General features: G+C 59.6%; 1 protein-coding gene across 5 annotated transcripts in view; it reads right to left on the bottom strand.

Moving 5' to 3' along the window:
• PEPD (peptidase D) overlaps positions 1 to 21,244 on the bottom strand; it is a 120,301-nt gene that overhangs the window by 3,813 nt on the left and 95,244 nt on the right. For 3 of the 5 annotated variants that reach the window (XM_036929837.2, XM_036929839.2, XM_057492947.1), the window contains 4 exons: positions 20,750 to 20,818; positions 19,277 to 19,354; positions 9,283 to 9,431; positions 746 to 930 (listed from right to left, as the gene is read on the bottom strand). In XM_036929837.2, the coding sequence (XP_036785732.2) occupies positions 746 to 930; positions 9,283 to 9,431; positions 19,277 to 19,354; positions 20,750 to 20,818 (481 nt within the window). The remainder of the gene's footprint in view (positions 1 to 745; positions 931 to 9,282; positions 9,432 to 19,276; positions 19,355 to 20,749; positions 20,819 to 21,244) is intronic. The other 2 variants (XM_036929838.2, XM_036929840.2) reach the window with 2 other exon arrangements.

Here is a 21,244-nt window from a genome sequence, read left to right as displayed (position 1 = left end):
AGGCCATGGCCAGCATCCTCTGGGTGGTCCTTTCAAGGCAGAGTTGGTAGTTGGGGGAGGGGACAGGCCCATCTGGAGAGGCCCCCACAAGCCTCCCTCCCCTGCCGAGGGGGCCTAGATGGCTTGCAGACGAGGCTGCCACAGGGGTGTGCTTGCTCAGGGACCTGGGGGACAGAGGAAACCAGGGAGGGGCAGGGGTCTGCTGCTGGGCATATGAGGGGCACTAGGCTCAGCTAGTCCCAGGAAGGGTCCAGGGCCAGCCACCAGCTGCTGGAGCCGCATCACCCCTGTATGAATGAAACCAGAGGCAGGAAGACATGACAAGTACATAGTGCCAGCCCAAGCTCTGAGACCCAGCTTTGGGGATCCCACTGCCTTGCTGGGATCCCCATGCACTGCCCCCTCACCACTTACCACCCTCCAGGGCAAGTGCTACACCCCGTGCAAAGTGCAGGCTCACTGTGCAGAGCACACCCATCTGGTGCCAGCTGCTGTGGAGGTGGCCACTGGAGGGGGCACACTCACGGAGACACCCCTGTATTGCCCAGGGCCCTTGGGGGTGGGCGGCACTGTGGCAGCAGCCTGGGCCAGGCCCAATCAATGGGTGAGGGGTGGGGCCTTTTTCCTCATCCTGTCTGCCCCACTACACCCCAGCCATTTCCCACGGCCCTGTCCCATCCTGGGGAGGAACAGGCTGAGCAACAGCTCACAGGTAGGCCACTTGGGCTGATGTGTCCACACTGACCTCAGGGTAGCCTCCCACGTCATGCACATCAATTCCCAGGAAGTGGCCAAGCCCGTGAGGCATGAATACGGCTCCCAGGTGGGCCTGGACCATGGCATCGATGTTGCTGCTCAGGATACCGATGCGGGCCAGTTCCTCCAGGTGGATGCGGTCAGCCAGGCGGTGCATGTCAGGCCACCAGACACCTGTGACTCAAGAGAGGGCTGCAGTGAGCTGTGGAGACTTGTGGCCTGACCAGGGCTCCCCTGGGGCTAGGTTCAGGGGACACATGAAGCCCTCGCCCTTGCTGAGGCAGGAGAGCCCGAGATGAGGGGCTTTCCCAGCCACAGCTCTGGACCTCGAGACCCTTCCTCTCCATCACTGTGCCAGCAGGGCCACCCAAGCACTGCTCCTATAGGGGCCCAGCCAGGTGTGGTCCCTAGCCCAAGCTGTGCCCACCCTGGCCAGTGTGTGCTTCTGGGGCCAGGAGAGCCCAGCTAGATCCCTGGGCAACAGGAAGAGAAAAGTATGTCCCCAAGAATAGTTGTGGGGCAGCCTCAGTGAGCCCCAGACCAAGGCTCAGGCCCAAAGGCTGCCTCAGAGCCTCAGACTATGGGGCCAGGGGGAAGCCTGGGTCTGGGGGAGAGCCATCCCCACACACCCCTGAATGGGGCTGAATTGCCCTTGGAGCCACTGTGGGGAGCAAAGGTTTCTGGGGTGAAGGTGTAGCTGGCAGAGCCTCTTGGGCTGGCTGAGAGTGTCTGTGGCCCCACCTGCTGTAAGTGCTGGTGACCACAGCCATGGCAGCCCAGAGACGTCCGAGCCCCCGACTGCTCATCACTCAGACCGCCATGGAGAGCTTCCCTAGGCACCAAGTTTTGGGGCACACCGGCTCTGTGGGGCTTGGGCTCAGCCCTGCCTGGCTCCCTGGGAGGCGCCTGTGGGCTGCAGCCTGGAGCTCTTGGACAGCCACCCTCAAAGAGCCTTGTCCATCGCCAGGGCAAACCCACCCTGTCCACTGGGCTCATGGAGTCCCTACCTTCAGTTTGGCTCAAGGGTGCTCAGCCTAAGCACCAGATAAGGCCCTAGGCTGGCAAAGCTTCTGTGCCATCCCACAAGGGTTGAGTTTGGGGCAGGCCACGTGCAGCTGAGGGCAATGGCCCCAGGACACATGAGGCCAGGCAGACAGGGTGGGGGCCTATATCCTGTGCAGTGCTCTGGCCAGAGGGGATGGCCAGTGCTGGTCTCTGCAGCCCCTACATGTGGGGAGCAACCCTGGCTACCAAGGGACCTCCCCAACTGCCAGGCTCTGCCCCCACATCCTTCACTGATGGCCACTGTTGCAAGAAGGGGCATAGGGCTTCTGACTGTGAGGGGCCTCAGTGGGTCCTGCACTGGCAAGGCCTGGGCCACTAGGATCTGGTCGTAGGGCTCTGAACCTCTGTGGCTAGCAGAGGGCAGATGGGCTCAGGTAGAAATAAATGAGAGCCTGGGACACCCTGGGACACAGGCCATCACCTCTCAGACAGGCTCACTGGGCACCAGTCCCCCACATGGGGCCCCAGAGTTGGGGTCCTTGTTTGGGTGGAGGCTCAGGGCCGATCCAGCCTCCAAGCAGGTGCATGGGGCTATGCCCTGGATAGTTCACAGGGCAGTGGCCAGCATGTGAACCAAGGTGCAGGGAGGCTGGGGGTGGAAGACGTCTGGATCTATCCTTAGATCTCCTCCTTGGAGATCACCTTCTTGTCCAGCTCTGAGTCCAGCCTTGTGCTACCTGTCAGGGCCCATGAGGGGAAGATACCCTGATATCCATAGCCATGAGGGTCTAGAGCCTGGCTATGGCCACAGCAGCATCAGGGTAGAGCCCAGTCCAGTCCACAACTCCAAAGGTGGAGCTGGTGGCGGGGGGAGGTTGTTCTAATGGTATGACATCCGGCAGTGGAAATGGCACCAGATCACAGCGTGACTGCTCACCTGCTGGGTGACCTGGGCCAGCTTTCACCTCTTGAGCCTCAGGTGTCTCTGTCAGACAGGGCCACTACACTGGCCGTAGAGAGCTGCCAGGGGCTCTGGCATCTACAGGGAGACCAGGTTGGTCTCCTCCCCCAAACTGTCAGTAAGCCACTATTCACCCATCACTTGCAGCCAGCCAAACCCTGGTTCAACACTTGATTTCACTGTGTTCCTACGGCACAAACCAAGCCTGCTCCAGCCTCAGTCCACTGTTCTTCTCTGAGACCTACGCATCCTGCCTCGCCCTCCCCAAGGCAGGCCACCTCTGTCCCAGAAGCACGCTGAGGTCTCTCTGCTTCAGGCCCTCTGCGAACCTGGCTGGGCCGGGGACTCCTTATCACTGGGGCCTCAGCATAATTCAGCGCTCCGGGAAGCCCTGTCCGGGTATTCTCCGCTGTCCTGGCTATTTCTCTCCTGGCAGCTCTCACCTCGTACCCTGGCCCAACAGGTCTGCTTACTTGCTTCTTGTGTATCCCCACCAGAAGAGTGGTGGCCTCCCCTGGACACCAGGGTCCGGCCAATTCAGGGATGAACGTGCAGACTGCTTCCCTGCAGCCGGCTCCCACTTAAAAATGCCCCCCAGGCAACCCTGCAAACTCGGCTGTCCCAATCGGCCTGGCCCCTGAGGAAGGGTGTCCAGTGCGGTGGCTGATGCCCCAACTCCAGCGCAATTCCATTTCCCTCAGGCAGGCCTTTGTCTGGTGGCCAAAGGAGAGCCCTGGGAATCGGCCTGACTTCCAGCCTGGCTAACTTCCACAGTGGGGCCGTGGTCTCAGCCAGCTTCGGCCGAGGATAGGATCAGGTATAAATCATGCTCCGCACTGGCAGCTCGGCTCCGCTCCTGTCCTCGTGGGGCCGGACACGTGGGCCCAGGAGGTCCCTGCGGCGCCTCCAGTCTTCCTCGCCTGCACGCCCTCGGGCAAGGCCTTGCACACAGCTCTCTTGGCTGGGAGTGGGGGTTTCTGCCTGTGCGTGGTTAGGGTTGTGACAGTGATTAAACCTCCAGCAACTTGGCCCCGGCATCTGGCTTGGATGGTGGTTACGACACCCACAACCAGCGCAGGGGCCCTCAAGTGTGTGAAGGTTACTGTCCTTGGGCTAGGCTGCAGGGTGGGCACAAACCAGAGGGCCTCCCAGCCGCCTAGGCCCAGCCCACGGAGGGCAAGGCCTGCCTCCAGACTCCAGGCTCCCCCATCTCAGCCAGAATGCATCAGCGGTCCTGCTGGTACTGAGGATGCCACACTGCAGAGACTGGACATCAGCTGCCCGGCCTTCCCTCAAGCCCCCAGCAAGCACCAAAGCTTGTCATGTGTCCTCCAGAACATCCGAGCCTAGGAACCTTCATGGGCGCCCGACTCTGCCAGACCCCGGCCCAGTTTCCTCCCCAGCCCTGGCAGTGCCTCATCCCACACTGCATCCTGCATGAAGCAGGGTCACCGGGCCACCTCTTTACAACATGGGGTGGTCCCTGCCCTGAGGAGGGAGCCCTGAGTTCCTCAGCCTGCCCTCCCTTTTCAGTCTCACCCCCCACCCACTCCCTCACCTTCGCAGACTCATTCTCATGTCTCCTGTGGGTCTGTGCTGAGGCTTTCTTCAAGAAGCCCTCCCTGACTGCCCCTTCCTATGCCATCAGAACTCCTCCTTGCCAGGACAGCACGCCGGCATAGCCATAGCTGGTCACAGCCTCTAAGCCCTGACAGGGCGGGGCCTGTGTCCTGCTCAGGCCTGGTAAATGGGTGGTCTAAGTGGAGCTCCAGCCTCCCTCATGGCTCTCCTGCAGCCAGTGCTGGGACCTCACAGGCAGATGATTTGGGCAAGTCCCCCAACCACTCTCTGCACTCAGATCCCAGGATGGCATGGTAGTATCTGGGTTTGCCCCCTGACCATCTGCCTGTTGGCTCAGAGGGACTAGAGCCCAGGTGTCCAGGCCCCAGTGTGTGTCCAGAGCAGACCCACGTCATCAGCTGGTCTTCTGTGACCACCTGGTCCCCCTGAGGCCTCACCTTCCTCTGATGGGCAGGGAGCCTGCTGGGCCTACAGTCTAGGTTAGCTTCTCAGAGCCTTAACTGTATCCATCACAGCCTTGAGGCCTTCTGCCCAGAGCATGACAGCCTTGGGGGCTATGAGGCCCTGAGCCCAGCCAGGAAGGCAGCAGAGGGCCATGAGCTGCATCCTCACAGCTACGTCCAGACAAAGAATTCACTTCATCAAAGACAATGGCCCTCAGGGGACAATGTGTTACCAGGCCCTGGGGGTGCAGGCGGGAAGGCCCAGGGCCGGGGTCCCAGGGCAGGGCCCATGGGCTTCAGGGAGCTGCCTGGCTGGCTGAAGTGGCACGGGGCCGAGGGCTTCCAGCCTACCTCACCACAGAGCCCCGTATGCTGCCAGGCCCTCCAGGGACCCATTCACCCTGCATAAGGGCAGGGGGCAGCGTGCGCTGGGGCTGCAGGCGCCTCAGTGCTGAGTTGAGCACGGCTGCCTCATCCAGTCCCTGTGTGGTCCCTCCCCCAACACCCTGGCAGAGAGCCCTAAAGGAGCAAGCGAGGCCAGGCGGGGTGGGAACTCGCCCACCCTCCCAGAGCCAGCAGTGGGGCCTCTCAGGCCAGAGGGGGAACACAGGGCCTTCACTCGGTACAGCCCTCCCTGCTCCAGCGCCTGCCACAGAGGACACCCATGGTCTGGGTAGTACCTCTGTCTGCTGGACCCCTGCATTCCTCGCCATTTCTAAGAAGCCTCAGGGGAGTCCAGAGACTCCAGGCCCTGCCCCTGCCCTGCCAGGGAGGGAGGTAGAGCCCACCAAGGCACCCTGACCAAGGGCCACAGCAGATGCACGGTGGGCCAGTGCAGCTCCAGGTCCCTTTCTCCCACCTGGTCACCTGACGGCTCTAACAGTGCCCTTCTGCCATCTAGACCACTTTGGGGGTAGGGGCACTTCCCAGCAAGAGTCCCTCCTTCTGACTTCACATTGGCTGGTTGCCACCCCTTACCCCCTGCCAAATGGCTGGGACCCTGACACCAGGGGCAGAGCCAGAAGTGGGGGAAGCTGCACACAACTCCATGGGTCGTGTGTGTAGACCCAGACACAGCTGCTTTTCACAACCAGGAGTGGTGGGGTCCCTAGAGTTGAATGTGCAGTCTGTACCACCTCTGTGGGGACTTTGGTGGGGTGGGGGCTCAGGAGGGCGGGCCCTGCAGCCTAGGCAAGGGAGGCCAAGGTGGGCAGGCGAGCAAGGAGGAGGAGGGAGGTGCGTGGGTGCTGGTCAGTGACAGCGAGGCTGCAGGAGGCCCGAGTGTGGACAGATGACTTCAGTGCTCCAAGGCGGCTGGAGGCACAGGAGCTGCAGGGGGCCTGCCGCTGCAGCCAGGTACCTGCTGCCAGGCTCACCCCAGCCCTCACCATGGCTCCTCCTTGCAGGAAGGACCTCATTCCATTAGCATACTCCCTGGTGTCACGGAGACAGGGCGGTCTGTCTGCCCTGACACGGCGGCCATGGAGAGCTCTAATTCCAGCCACAAAATAGTGCGCAGCCTCAGTGTCCAGGACCCTCCTGCGAGGCCAACATAGGGGACATCCTCCCAGGTGTCACAGCTGCCTGGTCCACCTTGGCCCTAGGACAGAGGAGCTGGCCCACCCTGCCACCCACATGCTTCCTCTGAGTGAGTAAGGGATGCTCCCCCTCTGACCCCAGGCCTCGGGGCCAAAGCCTGCCTTCCTCAACTCTTCAACCATACATCTGATCATTCGTCCCTGCCTCTCCTCTGGCCATCTTGCTGTGACCCCACCATCTTTACTCTTCCCTGGAAGGCCGCAGGAAGCAGTCGAGCAGTCTCAGTGGCTGTTTGTTTTGGCCCAGGAGCCAAACCCACAAACCAGGGGCATTTCCGCTAGGGCAGGGCATGGGGCGACCTGGCCCCGGCCTCCTTGCTGCTATGGGGAGGCGCCCGCTCCCATCTCACAGCAGCTCTGTGGACACAAGGACCCCTGCCCTGACAGGCCTGCATTACATGGGACCCGAGGGAGTTAGGCTCAGCACTTTGGGTAACTGTCAGCATGTCTCAATCTTGCTGTATGGGTACTAGACAGGAGAGGGTACTGGGGGAGTTCTGCTCTATCCCCCACATAAGGGAACCACGAGGCCCCAGCACAAGCCTAGCCTGTGCCCCATTACGTGCTGGGGGAGGACTGCCCCACACAGTCTGCAGAGACCAGCTCAGCCGATCCCAGCCAGCTAGGCCTGAGGCCCCATGTCTGCCCCAGGAGGGGCATAGCCAGGCAGCCCCATGGGACTGGGGTGACCAGATGAGTGCTGGGACTGAGCACAGGCCTCTCTCAGTGAAGTGTGGGGCCCTGGGGACTTGCCTGCGGGCCTGGCCCCTTTCTAGGCAGAACTGAGGTTGCTCTGTTGGCTGACTGAGCTGACCAGGACACCAGCTGGGCAGGCACCACCCAGGTCGGGTCCTGCCCAGGCCCCACTGTGGGTACGTGGGCTACAGGTGGGGTCTGCCAGGGCTTGGTCACCACCTGACTCAGCACTGGGTTGGGGCTAAGCAGTGCCAGGGGCTTGAAGCCGGGAGCTGGAGGTGAGCACAGCTCAGGAGATGCCCTTCCAAAGCCCCACCTACCCACCATCCCACCAATGATCGCCCCCTGGCCCCCAGCCCCCAGCCATGCCTTGGCCTTACTCTGCCTGCCCTGATGTGTCTGCTGTGAAGTGGCAGAAAGCCCTCCATCCTGCTGTACTGTGGCCTGACAGCAGGCTTGGGACCAAGCAGGCCCACTCCCCACTCCTGGAGACCTGTCTAGGGCATGGGGGGCATGGAGGCCACGGGGCTCACAGGCAGCAGAGCTTGGCACCAGCCCCTTCCAGCCAGGCACCTGGGCCTCTGGGACATCTAATGTCGCAGCTGCCGAGCATGGGTGAAGAGTCCCCAGGAGGGAAAGGTGACAGTTTGCTCAGCCGATGTAACGACACTGCCTGGTGCTCTTGCAGAGTGCGCAGCGCGAGGACAGAGCCTGGCCCGCACACAGACTGTGTCCTGTGGAAGGCTCTCTAGGGGGCAGAGCCTGCAGACACTCGACGGCACCCACAGCCCGCTCACACCAGCCAAAGCCTTTCACTGCGTCTGAAGTACTTATTTAAATGGCTGATGCTCAGAACTGAGCACAGTTCTCTTGCCTGGTGTAAGGGAGGGCGTAAATGGAGGAGGCAGACGTGCCCCGCGCTCAGGGAGATGGATGTCTTCATAGAGGCTGGATTCCACAGGTGACAGGTGATGCGCTCCATGGCTGAAAGGTCAGAAAGTATAACAGGGCTCCCAGAGAGCAAGCTCCCTGCTCCCAAGGCCCAGCCCATCCCTTCAGCTGTTTTCTTGCGCCTCCATGTGGATTTTTAAGAAGCCTGTGGATCCATGTTCTCACTCCCTTTTCTTTGACACAGAGGGGGGCCACTGGCCACCCCATCCTGCACTTTTCTGTTCTCATGCACAGGTTTTCCATATTAATACTTTGGGGAAGCAACTGCTTTTTAAACAAAAAATTAGCACAAATGCTGTTTTCTTCTGCAGATGCTAAATCAGGCAATGCCCGTCACCTTGTCATCCCACCAGATCAACTTTCAGGTTTTCCTTCCTTGTCTTCCTTTCAGGGCATATCCTGGTCCTTGTCGTGGGACGCATCTGATCAGCAAGCTGTTCTTGCTGGGCAAGTGAGGGTGTGGGGTTGGGGCCTGGCATCATCCCCCACCCCCACCCCGGTGCCCTCCATGGCTCCCTAACCTCTAACAGGGGCTCCTGGGGCTGGACAGGGGGCCATCCAGAAAGGCTGCCCACAGTTTGCATCTGAAAGCAATAGCTGCTGAGGACCTCTCCAAAGCATCTGTTCTCCTGGGGACCATGGACGTAACTCATCCCAACAACTGGCTGTTGGGCCACAGGGGCTTTTATAGCTGCGGAACTTGGGACCTTTTCTTCTTTTTCTTTTCTAAATAAAGGCTCCACAGAGGGGTGCAATGACTGCCCTGGTCCCCGTTTCCATATGAACACAGAGTCTAGCCTTTGAGGCCTGTCAGGGCCAGGTCCTCAGATGGCCCTGCCCTCCACGCATCACTCCCCTGGACACTCGGGCCCTGCCAAACCCAGCTGCACCTGCCGGCCCAAACAAGAGGGCATTCATTCCCATGTCCAACTAGATGCCAGTGTCCAGAGCTGCTCACACCCTCTCTGGATTGGACTGTGTTTTGGGACGGGGCAGGGGACATGGTGACATCCCAGTAGCCAATGTGAGCTGGGGACTTACAGGTGGAGAGGGTCAGATGGGACTTGGGGGTGACCCTGGGCTGAGCTCCCCAATTCCTAGCTCTGTTCCTGCTTGGTGGTCAGCTTTCCCAGAAGTGGCCCCAGGGACCCAGCATGATACAGTGTTCCTGGCCAAGCATGTGACAGGGAGAGAGATACTGATGATACAGTGCACAGCCTGCATCTCGGAGACGCCGGCCACACAGCCAGCTGCATCCCCAACCATGTGGTCCTGCCGCCCGGGCCCTCACCTGGCTTCATGGCACTCATGACGGCGCGGCAGCTCCGCAGCACTGCCTGGTAGATGGCCTTCTGGTCTTCGGTGAACTTGCCATTGGCAGGAAAGGAGCACGTGATGTCAGAAGAGAAGCAGTAATACTCCCCGCCCATGTCGAACAGGCTGCAGGGACAGGAGGGCAAGAGGCATCATCCCCCACCCCACGCTTCCCTCCCACTGGATGCATCCGGGTACTGAGCCTGGCCAACCTCACCACGTGACCAGTGCAGGTGGCAGTTTGGGGCCTCATACCCTGGTGTCCCCTCAGGGTGCATAAGCAACAAAGGACCCTAGGCCATCCTGGGAGACCTCTGTGTCCAGAGCAGGGAAGGCTGGAGGGAGGGGCCTGACCCCGACACACACCCCTGCCCTCCACAGCCTCTGCTGTCCAGGCCTCTGGATACCCTGGACTCACCTGGATAAGGAGGGAGGGACAGAGATGTACCTGGGCCTCACCCACCACCTGACCTCCATGTGAGCACTCCAGCAGACCCTGTCAGCCCTTCCCCACCACCCACACAGGGCATGGCTGCAGTCCATGAGGCAAGGCTCACGGGGCTGGACAGGGGCCTTGGGACAGACGCACCTGCCCAAAAGAGAAGGCGGGCTGAGCCACACACCCCAGCTCTCACGGGCCCCAGTGCCTGAGGGGAAACCCAGCCGGGGGCTCTGCTTCAGCTCTGGGGCCCCCATGACCAAAGGAAAGCGTCCCTCTTCCTCCTACATGGGATAGATGAGCTCTGCAAGGGCCTGGAGGGAGGGCAGAGAGGACACGGCAGAGGACAGCCCTTACACCCAGCAAGGCACCCCAGCATCCCAGAGGGCATGGCAGGGACCAGCAGGGACAGATGGAGGGGTGAAGTTGGGCACTGAAGGGCCCCAGAGCTGGGGCTGTGGGCCAACAGAGGGAGCACAGTCCTGAGACAGTGAGCAGGCGTGAGCCATGAGGATAGGCCTAGCTGGGCCTGCCCTCTGGACACCCCGTGACAGGGCCCGCTGCAGAGGGGCCAGGAGGCAACCAGGAAGGCTGCACTCCTGCCCTCGCTGCCTGACTGTGCACATGGGGCCGAGGTCCCTGGCTCCTGGCCTCAGGGCCCTCACTGGTCAGTGGCAGGGAAGAATCCCACCCCGTGCACCCTCCATGGTGGAATGCGACAGGATCAGCGAAGGGCTGCTTGGCTCCCACTGAGTGAGTCACAGCGGTGCCCTGGATGAGAGGAGCAGGGGTGCACAGACTGAGCACCTCTTCGCATGCTGTCCCACCCAAGCACCTCAGCTGGCTGCTCCCCAGCAGGCACAAAGAGGGTACCTACCCGCACCCTCAGCCCCTTCACAGGCTCGTGGCCCAGTCACGGCACTGATGGTGATGAAACACCAACCGAGGGACACTGGTCTGGCCCCAGGCCTGGGGTCCTGCCGCATCTTCAGGGCCGGATGGCCACAGAGCCAGGCGGGGATGAGAGGCAAGCCCTCTGTGACTGGTGCCCAGCTCCACCCTCAGCTTCCTGTGGGGGTCAGTCTGGGGGGTCCTGGCAAATCTGAGCCTAGGGGCAGAGCTGTGCCTGCTGCCGCAAGGGCCTCTCACCCCAACCTAGATTCCCATGGTGAACACAGCCACTCAACAAACAGTCCAGAGGCCGCCTGTGCTCCTGCCTCTGGGGCCGCCTTCCCACACGCCAGAGCAGAGACCCAGTGGAGAAAGGGGTTAGGCCATATGGCCTCACAGGCAGCACCAGCTACTCCACAGAAACATTTTTAAAGGAAAAACTTGAATGCTCAGGATCCCCGGTCACTTTGCTGGAATCCAAAGTCCCAAGCCGGGCACTTTCTAATCTTTTCCTGATTGCAAAACACCATAAACAGTGTCAACAGTGCAAAAAGCAACAGATAACACCTCAGGTGATTCTCAGGGGGTGGGGGAAGGGTCTCCCAGAGACCCCCTGCATGGCAGGGGAACTTCAGGCTGGTCAAAGTCATAGACTCTGAGGGACCCTGCTTGGGGCAGGCCAATGGGGGGACCTGGGCCTCACTAGCCATGACCCACCCAAGCCTAGTGGGGGTGCTGAGGACAAGGAAACAGGCCCTGGGCAGACACGCCCAGGTATCTGCTCCCCTGGAGGCTCCAGATGCAACAGGGCATTTGGGCCAACAGCTGCCTGCAGGTTCCCTCCTGCCAGGGCACAGGCCCCCCAGAGCTAGCCAGGATGGTGGGCACATCTTAGCCCTAAACTGCAGAGGAACTGTGGCTCTGAACACCAGTCCAGCAAAGCCCAGAGCTAGGGCATCAGCAGCCTAGAGCCTAGCAGTGGGCTCTCCTGTCCTGCCTCTGGCAATTGGCCTCAGGTCCTCAGTTTTTCCACCTTTTAATGGGGCTCCCACCACGGTGCTGGTCTGTGTACTCAGGACCAGTGTGCAGGCAGGAGTGGATGGGGAGCATAACTGTGTGGGGCCATGGCCCAGTTTCCCCCGGGGAGCAGCGTGTTTTCATTTGTGCTCCGCAGAGGCAACAAAGGAAAATGGTTTGTGGTTTTCTGATTCAGAACGTCCAGGAATGGGCTGAGCAGACAGGACAGAGCTGGGAGAGTGGGGGGCACAGATTCCTGGGGGTACCACATTAGAGGGCAACCTGGAGCAGCAGGGCAGCAAGTTCTACTGGACTGTGCTGATCTCAAAGGAAAACAGAAATCGAACTATATAAAAAACCAGGAAGTCCACAAGAGCACACTGAACACCAGAGTCATCCAGAGCAGCGTCAACAGGTCTGTCCGCAGGCAGACAGGCCGCCTGACCAAGTTCTCCAAATTCTCCTTAGAAACACAGGGAGGACGTGGGATGGTGGGTGCTTGGAGTTCCTTGGCAAGCCTGGCTTTATCATTCAGATTCTAGAAGACTTCAGCTGTATTTTTCTGTTTTAAAATCATGCACTTCTGGAGAAGGAAGTGTACACCCAGCCGGCCAGCTCCATCCTGCCCAGCGACGCTCAGGCATGGGGCTGATGTCTATTTTTGTGCTCTCAGTTCCCTATCCTTTGCTTTTCTTTCTTTCTTTCTTTTTTTTCAATCCCCCTCAGAGTTCCTACACGCATAAGTTACTTAGATTCAAGCCACTCTGAATCCAGGGATGAAAGCCATCTCTTTTATAAATCATCTCCCTCCAACTCCTCTGTGTCCACTTTGTCCATCCTCTGAATGCAAAACTGACAAATGGAGAATTCAGTCATACTTTGGCTCAACAGAAAATGTAGGATCCCTCCTCCCTGGCTGCCTGGGGACACCCACCAGGGACCCTACCATCTTTGGCCGAGTGAATGTGTGTGCTAATCTAAGACATCTGGGGAGATATTACACATCTCCAAGCAATATGCTGGCGTCTCACCCCTCACATGTGCTCTTCTGGTTCTATTTCTGGCTGGGATGAGAGGTTCTGTCTTCCATTGGCTCTTCCTGGGCAGCCTCATGCCCGGGCTACCTGCCACTACTGGCCCACTCAGACTCTCCCAGGCCTCCCTCAACTCCCTGGGCCACACTGCAGGGACCAGGCAGCCCACAGGCAGAAGGCCTTTGAGATGGCTGGGTCCGTGGCATGGGGCCTGGGAAGAGCTTTGGTGAAATGCTACAGTGCTCAGACTGGGTTGCTTTGCATTCAGCTTGGGGTTCCATTTTAATCTCCCGAATCTCAGCCCACCGCTCAGTTGCCTCTCACCTAAGACTGACTGCGCAGTTACAGAGGCCTAGTCACTATGGCAGAAGTATTTCAGACCTCAACTTGCAGCCATCTGTCTGTATTCCGGGCAAGGCTGGGGATTTCTGAGCAGCAGGAACCTCCTGCTTCTCTTCGCACCTCAGTGTGAGACAGTGAAAGGCACACACGGGTCACTTTCCCATCCACCTGCTGCGGTGGGCAGCCCCTCCAGACGAGGAGCACTGGCCACTGCCTGCTCCCATCCAGACCTGACGTGGCACGCTGAGCCCCAGATGTGACCAGTGGGGCAAAGGCCGTCACTCGGAGCCCTGGGGCAGACTCACTGACAGGGCCTCGCCCCACTGCCTTCTGGTTATCCCTGCAGCCCAATCCAGGCACGTGGCAGCTACTGCTGGGGGCTCAGCCGACACGAAGTCGCCCAAGCAACCCACCCCCAGAGTCAGCAATCCTTGCGCACCTGGTACAGAGCAGGCTAGTGTTGGGGCCTCCTGTGTGTCTGGAAAGAACTGCTGTTACCATTTTAGGGATGATGTGGGGAGAAGCACAGCACCAGTGTGGGGCCAAGTCCCCAGAAGGGACACTACACAGCACCTGGCCTAGTATGTAGGGGGACACAGCAGCTGCCCACCCCAGTGGGCAAGGGCTGGCGTCAGAGCTGTGGCCTCTGCGGGGGAGGGAGTGAGTTGGCGTCACATGCACAGCATGTGCTCCATTTCACTTTTTTTGGTAAGCAGTGTCCCATGATGTCTGCGAGCACCCAGGCTGTCTGGACCGGGGCTTTTCAAACCGTGGGTTGTGAAGGCAACTGAGTGGTGTGTCGGTAAGAAGCATAAACAAATTGAACAGAATGGTTAGAAAACACGTGGGACGGGTGTCTGGTTATAGCCCCTCTCTGTGTGCTTGGTGCTGGGCTAGAAGGTAAAGGGCGCCTCTAACAGGGAAGGAATGCTGAAGGTCACGGCCACTGGTCTGCACAGACAGCTGGCCAGGCCTGTGCCTCCTGAGAGCGTTCTCTTGCCCTGAGGCCCAGGCATGTCCTTAAGACCATCAAATTCTCAGGACGGGACTGACTGGGCTTGGCACTGGGGAGCAAGCCCCGGATGTAGCACTCATTCTCTCAAGCTGATGGAGACATCAGGCGGCAGGCAGGTGGGGCTTGGGGACCCCCTTACCCCAGCTGTCTGCCAGCTGGGGCAGAACCCCAGGATGCCAAGGTGGCTACCGGGGCCCTGGGTGAGCGGTGGGTACCTCGCAGCTACAGGGGAGGGGCTGGGATGTCTGTGATGGAGACACAGGCTGCTGCCCATGACAGTGGCCCAGGATGGAGGGGGCGCAGTGGGGGTGACCTTCCCCAGCAGTTTAAACTCACATCTAGCCCACATCAAACCTGCGGAACTGACAGGGAACCACGTGGAGAGAAGGGCAGGAAGGAGCCGCTGGTAAGTGCACTGGTGGCAGGAAAGCAGGGCTGGGCGGCGAATTGCCTGCCCTGGCCATGAGCCCTCACACCTGTCTCCTCGTCTGTGGGAGGAAAGAACCGGGCAGCTCAGAGGTGGCCCTTTTCTCTGACGCCACCTCGGCTTGGGTTGTGGCTCAGGCAGTGCAAGCAGCTGCATGTGCCGGTGACACGCCAGCAACAGTTCAGGTGACTTTAAGGGCTTCCCTGCAGGAAAGCAGCTGCCCTTATCTCTCTGGGCAAAGAGAAGTAGGGCTCTGGTCAGCGCGAGCTACGTGCCCACCTCTGCCATCAGCAGGGCAAGGCATGCTAGAGCCAGCGCTCAGGCTGCTGTGCCCATGGCCAGGGGACACGATGGGGAAAGAGGAGCCAGCAATGACACTGAGCATGGTGCTGGGACAGGCTTCTCCCCACTAACTGGGCTGGCTGGGCCCTCCCACGGCCCAGGGGCAGCACAGAAGGGACAAGGCCAGGCCCACACATCTGAGACAATGCTGCCCTCTTCTGGCCAGTGCTGGGCGGCCCGGCTCACCATCCACCAGCCATCCTGCCTGCAGCTGGGCAACCCAGGCCTGGGCATCTTTAATGGGTGCTGCAGAAGGTGCTGAGAGGGGCCACAAGGCACCCCAGCCCAGGAGCCACTCCTGCTGCCACCTAATCAGGTGGCGGGACAGGGAAGAGGGCAGCAGGTGAGGATGGGTGTCCCAGCTATTTTCCAAATCAGAACCCACTGGAGGCACCCCCAGGACCCTGCCTCACCTCTGCTCCCTGGGCGAGCCTGCTGATGGGCCCAGGGAGCAGGGGAGTGCTCTAAGGCCAGCCCCAGACCAGGCAGTGCGGCACAGGAGCGGGTCCAACTTTGGGTGCACGGCTTCCCAGTGCACTGAAACATGGACAGTGGCACTCCACGGTGGCCCACGGGCAGCGCATCAGCCCTCGGCATCTTTGCCCACCACAGGGACCCTGGTTGCCAAAGCCCAAGCCAGCTCTGGGAGGACAGGCAGTGTGTGAGGGCTTGGAAGAGGGTAAGGTCAGTGATAGAGGGTTCCGGCCACGTCTGTGCTCACACCCCCGGTAAGGAAGGTTATTCTGGGCCCCCAACTAGGAAGGGCCTCCAGTGACCTTGGACAATGTCCCTTGTGTAAGCATGGGACAAGGATTTACCAGCAAGTGCACCACACTTTGGGGGCCTTGCCTACTTGCCTTAAAAATGAAAACAATATACAGCTAATGGCCTCTTTAGGACAGTGACTTGGTGATGGGGGCTCATGGTGAACCCCAGCAAACACAGAGGGAGGTACTCTGAGAGCCAACCAAGCCCTAAAAAGCCTCACAGTCCTGAACCAGCCCAGTGGGGAGGCCCCAGGGATCTGTGGCCACACCAAGGTCGGTTCCCCACCCTTGGATACATGCAGAGCAAGCAGGGTAGCATTCAGCCAAGAGAAATGGGAAGGGGCCCAAGGAGCCGGCAAGGCGTGTGGAGTGGCTGTCAAAATACTCTTCTCAGCACTTTGGGGAGAGTCTGACGTGCAGCAAGAACCAGTGTGTCTCACTTACTGGCCCCAATCTACAGGGTGTCGATGGAGGCCGACAAAGGCCATGGCTTTTAGCTCCAGGGAAGCTCCTGGTACTGGAAGGACAGAGAAGTGGAGGTGGGCCTGGCTGGCCTCACATTCCACCTGGCACACACCCCGAGGACAGTTTGGGGGCTAGAAACACGAGAAAGCAGGCTTCGGGACTCAAGAGCTATCTGTGGCCCTCGCCCTGCTGGGGGCGTTCACCTCCAGTCTCCAGCACATCAGCTGCTGGAAGATGGGCCTCAGGGCCCGGAGCACAGGTGCGAGAGCACAACCCCACTTGGCTCGGGGCATGGCTGCCATGCTGCACCCACAAATAGCCACGCAGTGCCAGGCTCCACATAGCACTGTGCTATCAATTCCCAGAGCTGGGTGCTGTACTACCTCCAGCGACGGAGAAGCTGAGGCTAGAGTGTCCACTCTGCTGGAGAGGGGGGAGGGCATGTCTGGGACAGGAGGGAGAGGGATGGAAAGAGCTGGTGCCCTCAGCACCCAAGCCAGCAAAGCCTCACTGCCCTGGCCCAGCTCTAGCCCCCACGGAGCCCCATTACTCAATGTTAAAATACCTCTGGGGCATTTTCATGTAACATCAAGGGGTTGAGACCTAGAGTGTAGCACCCCGGTGGGAACATGGAATAGTGTCTCCTCAGAGAGACACTCAGTTTCAGAAAAAATTCTGCACTATGCTCATATTTTGGTTTCATATGATGAAGTATCGTGGCTTTTATGCTGGGATACCAGACTGATTTGTTATTTACTGAACACAGTAGGCACTCGGCAGATCAATTTCAATAAAACAATGGATTATAAACGCCGCCAGCAATCTGGCAGTAGCGGTAACCAACAAAACATGTTATTCTAAATGCTGCATAATAAATTGACTACGATAAACTCATAATTATTCTACTGGCTACATTTCAAAGTTAGCACTAGAAAAATAAAATCACCAATTTGGGCTTGGCATTAACATCTGTAGGATTTCTCAGATCACTCCTGTTTCTAAAGCTGCAACCAGAAGGTACAGGTGCCACGCGCTGCCCAGGGGTGTTGAGGCCACAGCATCTGGGGCCTGATCTGTCAGCCAGGCCCCACCCCAGGAACACAGCTGGGAGCAGCCCATGAAAACGGAGTGAACACCCTCTTTGGGGCAGATACAGAGGACAGTGGGAGGTAGCCACTTCCTCTGGGGTGTGCCAAGCTCAAAGAGGAGAAAAACTCATGGCCATATGGCCCGGCCACAGAGCCCTCCAGCAGGTCAGAGCTGCCTCAGGATAGCTGGAACCCCTCTGGTACAGCTGGGTCTCTGCCTCTGTCCAGGGACTAGGTCCTCTTGGCCCAGCCAGAATGGGCTGCAGAGTCAAAGAGCATTAGGAAAGGTTCCAGGAAGTGACAGTCCCTGGAGATGCCAGGTAGCCTCTCTCTGGGCCACCAGTGGCTCAGCCATGGCCCAGAGGGCAGGGGCCCCTCCTTTCCTTAGTCTACAGCTGAGCCAAGTTGGATGCAGCCAGCACCCTCCCTAATCCCACTAGCTCTGTACCCAGGCCACCCCCCCCTACCCAACCGCCCACTATCCATGTCAGTACCTTACCCACACAAGGAGGGAGTCTGTGTGCGCAGGCTTATGAGATGCCCACCCCTTGGACCTGCACGAGAGATTCCATGTAAAAAGATGTCCCTGGTGGCAGGCTCAGGGGAAGCCCCAGAGAAGGACACTGCACACCCTCAGCCCGTGCCAGGAGGGGCACTAGGCACCCTGGAAGGGTGTCCTACTGGCCTGCCTCGACGTGTACTTTGGGTGTCCCCTTTGCATGCTCTCAACAGGCCCTGGGGGGAGGGCACATCAACTTAGCACCCGTGCTCCTGACATGTTCCTTCTGCTGCCCATGCAGTCCTGAGAGATGTGTGCTGCCTCCACTGACAGAACGCTCAGAGAGGGAGCTCAGTGACTTGGTGTCATCCCAGAAGGCTAAGCTGGCCTCCTGCCAACAGTGGCCTGAGCCAGAACATCCCAGCCAGCTACTAACCCTGGGTGAGTGGAGATGGCAGCAGGTCACAGTGCATGGTATGCCCTGTGGCAGGGGTACCCTGGGATCGGGTGGATTTCCAAGAACACTTGGCAGTGACGGCTTAGGACATGGCGAATCTCAGCTCATACCCGCTGATGGATGCGGGCTAGGTACCCCCGGGGCACAGGCAGAGATGGGCTGCACCTGCATGAGGCTGGGCCCTGGCCCGTGTGCAGGCATCACCAGAACTCAGCTTGGACGCTGGGCCTAGCAGGGCAATGTGCACGACCCGACAGGAGGCCACGGCCCTGCTGGAGGTAGGCTTATGGGAGCCCTGCCCAGGGCCTCAGCGATAGGAGGGGAAGGCACCAAAGAACAGGGTGGGCCAGTGCGACCTTGTCTGCCGGTCGATGAGGACAGCAAATGTCTGAGGGCCAAGACAGGGCAGTGCTGCAGAGCCTGTGGCCTCAGGGCAGCTCTCAGTAGCTGCATAGCAGCCTGGACTGGCCCTGCCCAACATCCGGGCAGTAGAGAGGACAGGCGGGGAGCGCCAAGTGCCCATAAGCTGAGGAGGGGCCAGTCCACGATGCACCTGTGGACCCCTCCCCAGGCATGGGGCAGCCCCCAAGAAAGGTGTGAGCCCTACACACAAGGGGTCTAGGAACAGGATCCTTAACTGTGCCAACAGAGGAGCATCCCTGGAGGGTTTCAGGCTGAGGGTGCTGCTCACATCTGCATTGTCATGAGGGCACATCAAACTGTGCTCAGAAAGGCCTTGCACGCAGCCTTAAGGGTCCAGCACTATACCTCTGACCTCCTGAACTAATGGCCGCTTACGTCAGAGTCCCATGGCTGAGGCTGGCAAGTTTCAGAGGGTGGAAGATCCCTAGGGGTCTTCCCTCCTCTGAACGGAGGGGTCCTCCCTCTTGGCGCTGAGACAGAGGTGTGGGTGTGTGTGTGTGGTGGGTGCTGAGCAGAGGGTGGGGGACAATTCAGGCCTTCCTCTGAGATTGTGTCTCAACACAGGGGCTCCTGCACCCCTCTTCTGGGGCCTCCGTGGCCCAAGAGAGGAGGCACAATGCAGGCCAGCAGCCTTGGCAGAGAAAGAGCAGGCCTGGAACCTACTGTGGTCAGCTCTCTTAGGGTAGAGATTGAGTCCCACGGTGGCCCCATCATTCACATGCACGGCCAGGGAGCAGGGGCAGCTCAGGGGCCGGCTTCACTCACCACATGTCTCCATCCTGGATGGTCCGGTCGTTGGGGGCCCCGGCGTGCCCGTAGTGCAGCACAGCTGAGTTCTCACCACTGCGGAGTACCAGAGGGAGGTCAATAGCCCTCACCCAACAGGCCAGGGGGCTGGCACCCCATTCCCTGTCCTGCAGGCAGAAGTCAGGGGGGCTGAACCAGGCCCACTGCCTGAAGTGGGAAGGGGGCACAGTAGCCCTGGCATCCTGCAGCCACAGTGATGGCGGCCAGCCTCTTGGATCACAGAGCCCGCAGGGCTTCCCTGGCTGAGTGACGCTCAGGCTGGAGCCCTGGGGGCGGGCATGTGGGCCTGATGTGGGAGCAAGGGTCTTCGGGCCTGGAGAGGGGACTCTCAGGAAGCCCTCCTTTCCTGGTGGCTGGGGGAGGCCTGGTGCAGAGGCCCAGGGCTGGGTCAGCAGTCGCCATGTAGGCCTGCTGGAGCAGGCAACAGGGCCCCCGGGGCCCCTTGCTCCTCTGGTCCAGAGTGCTTCCCTAATGAGCGATGCCTTTAAGGAAAAACAGGACTTTTATGTCTGTCCAAAGGAAAAAAGAAACACCCCACCTGGGTGTAATATTTATGGCCCTGTTCAGGAGTCTCAGGAATCATAAAAGTAGAAATAATGATTTTTCTCTCTATCCACCAGAGAAGAACATTTCCAAAGAGTGAGCTGTTCACATGTATTATTCATGTGCCAAGGACGTGCACAACAGCAGAGCTGCTGGCTCTGTCCTTGCAGGGCTTAGGCCAGCCCCTCTGACCCAAGCGCAGAGCATGGGGGCACTGAATGGGGGGAGCCAGGAGATGAGGGGGCCACCAAGTGAGGACGTGCCCCTCAAGGACATGCAGACATGCAGACACACCGATGTGCAGAGCTGTGCACACCTCTGCAGACCACATCTGGCCACATTCATGGTCATTTCTACCCTGTGCCAAGCATACTTGGCCACATGCAGGTGACATGCACAAAGTCCTCCTGCCCCCAGTAGCAATGTGCCACACACAGAGATGCCTATAGTGACACCCCTCACCACAGAGGCCCAGCCCAATCCATGCTGGGGTGTTCCCCACACAGCCACACTGACTGCCTCACACATGCAGACACACACACACACATATGCTCTCCTGCACTGACAGCCCCTTCTACCCCTACTGCACACAGGAGCTGTCACAAGTTGCTGGGCATGTGCCTGTGTAGAGGGGGTGAACAGGGCTGGCAGCAACCCAGGAGGAGAAGCCACCAGGAGATGGGATGGGAAGGCATGGCAGTAGACAGGTCGGCTCCCTCCTTCACCCTGGAGCCTTAGGGGACAGCGATTTCTAAGCTTAGGTAGGCACAGGTGCGGCATGGGAGTGACTAGGTGCATCTAAGCTGGTGTATCTCACTTCCCCCAACCTCCTACTGTGAAAGCCCTCCTCCTTCCCTCCCCCCACCATGCAGCCAGAAGCCCACTCACCTGCCACAGATGCAGGTGTAGGAGCTGTGGCGCATACCACCCCGCGAGTAGCAGTAGTGCTCGAAGAGGCTGCAGAGGAAGGAAGACACGTCAGGATGGAGTCATGCGAGCATGCTCGCCCCAGCGTGAATTCTCAGGAATCTCCGGGTATCTGCAGGGAGGCCTGAGATTCCCAGCGTGGGACTGTGAGGATTGTAGCCTGGAGCTGAGGGTCAGCCACAGGCACAGAAGCACAGAGGTCAGTGTGGGAGGGAGCAGGGCTAGAGCAGTTCACCCCTTCCAGTGCCATGGTGCTGCCCAGCCTCCCAAGGCCCATCAGGAGGACAGCCCTGGCCCTGTGGGAAGACAGGCTGGGGCAGGGGCTACCCACTTCTGCAGGGCTAGAGGGCTAGAGGGAGTATCTCCTTGTGATTCCTACATCCAGTGGCCACAACCTGCCCCACAGTGAGGTGCTAGATGCACAGTCAGGCAGGAACGTGAGCTCCTCCAGCCCCA

This window comes from Manis pentadactyla, chromosome 15, assembly GCF_030020395.1.
Source record: "Manis pentadactyla isolate mManPen7 chromosome 15, mManPen7.hap1, whole genome shotgun sequence".
In the NCBI taxonomy this organism is placed as follows: domain Eukaryota; kingdom Metazoa; phylum Chordata; class Mammalia; order Pholidota; family Manidae; genus Manis; species Manis pentadactyla.
Note: the sequence above shows the minus strand (reverse complement) of the source record. Positions and strands in the feature narration are given on the sequence as shown.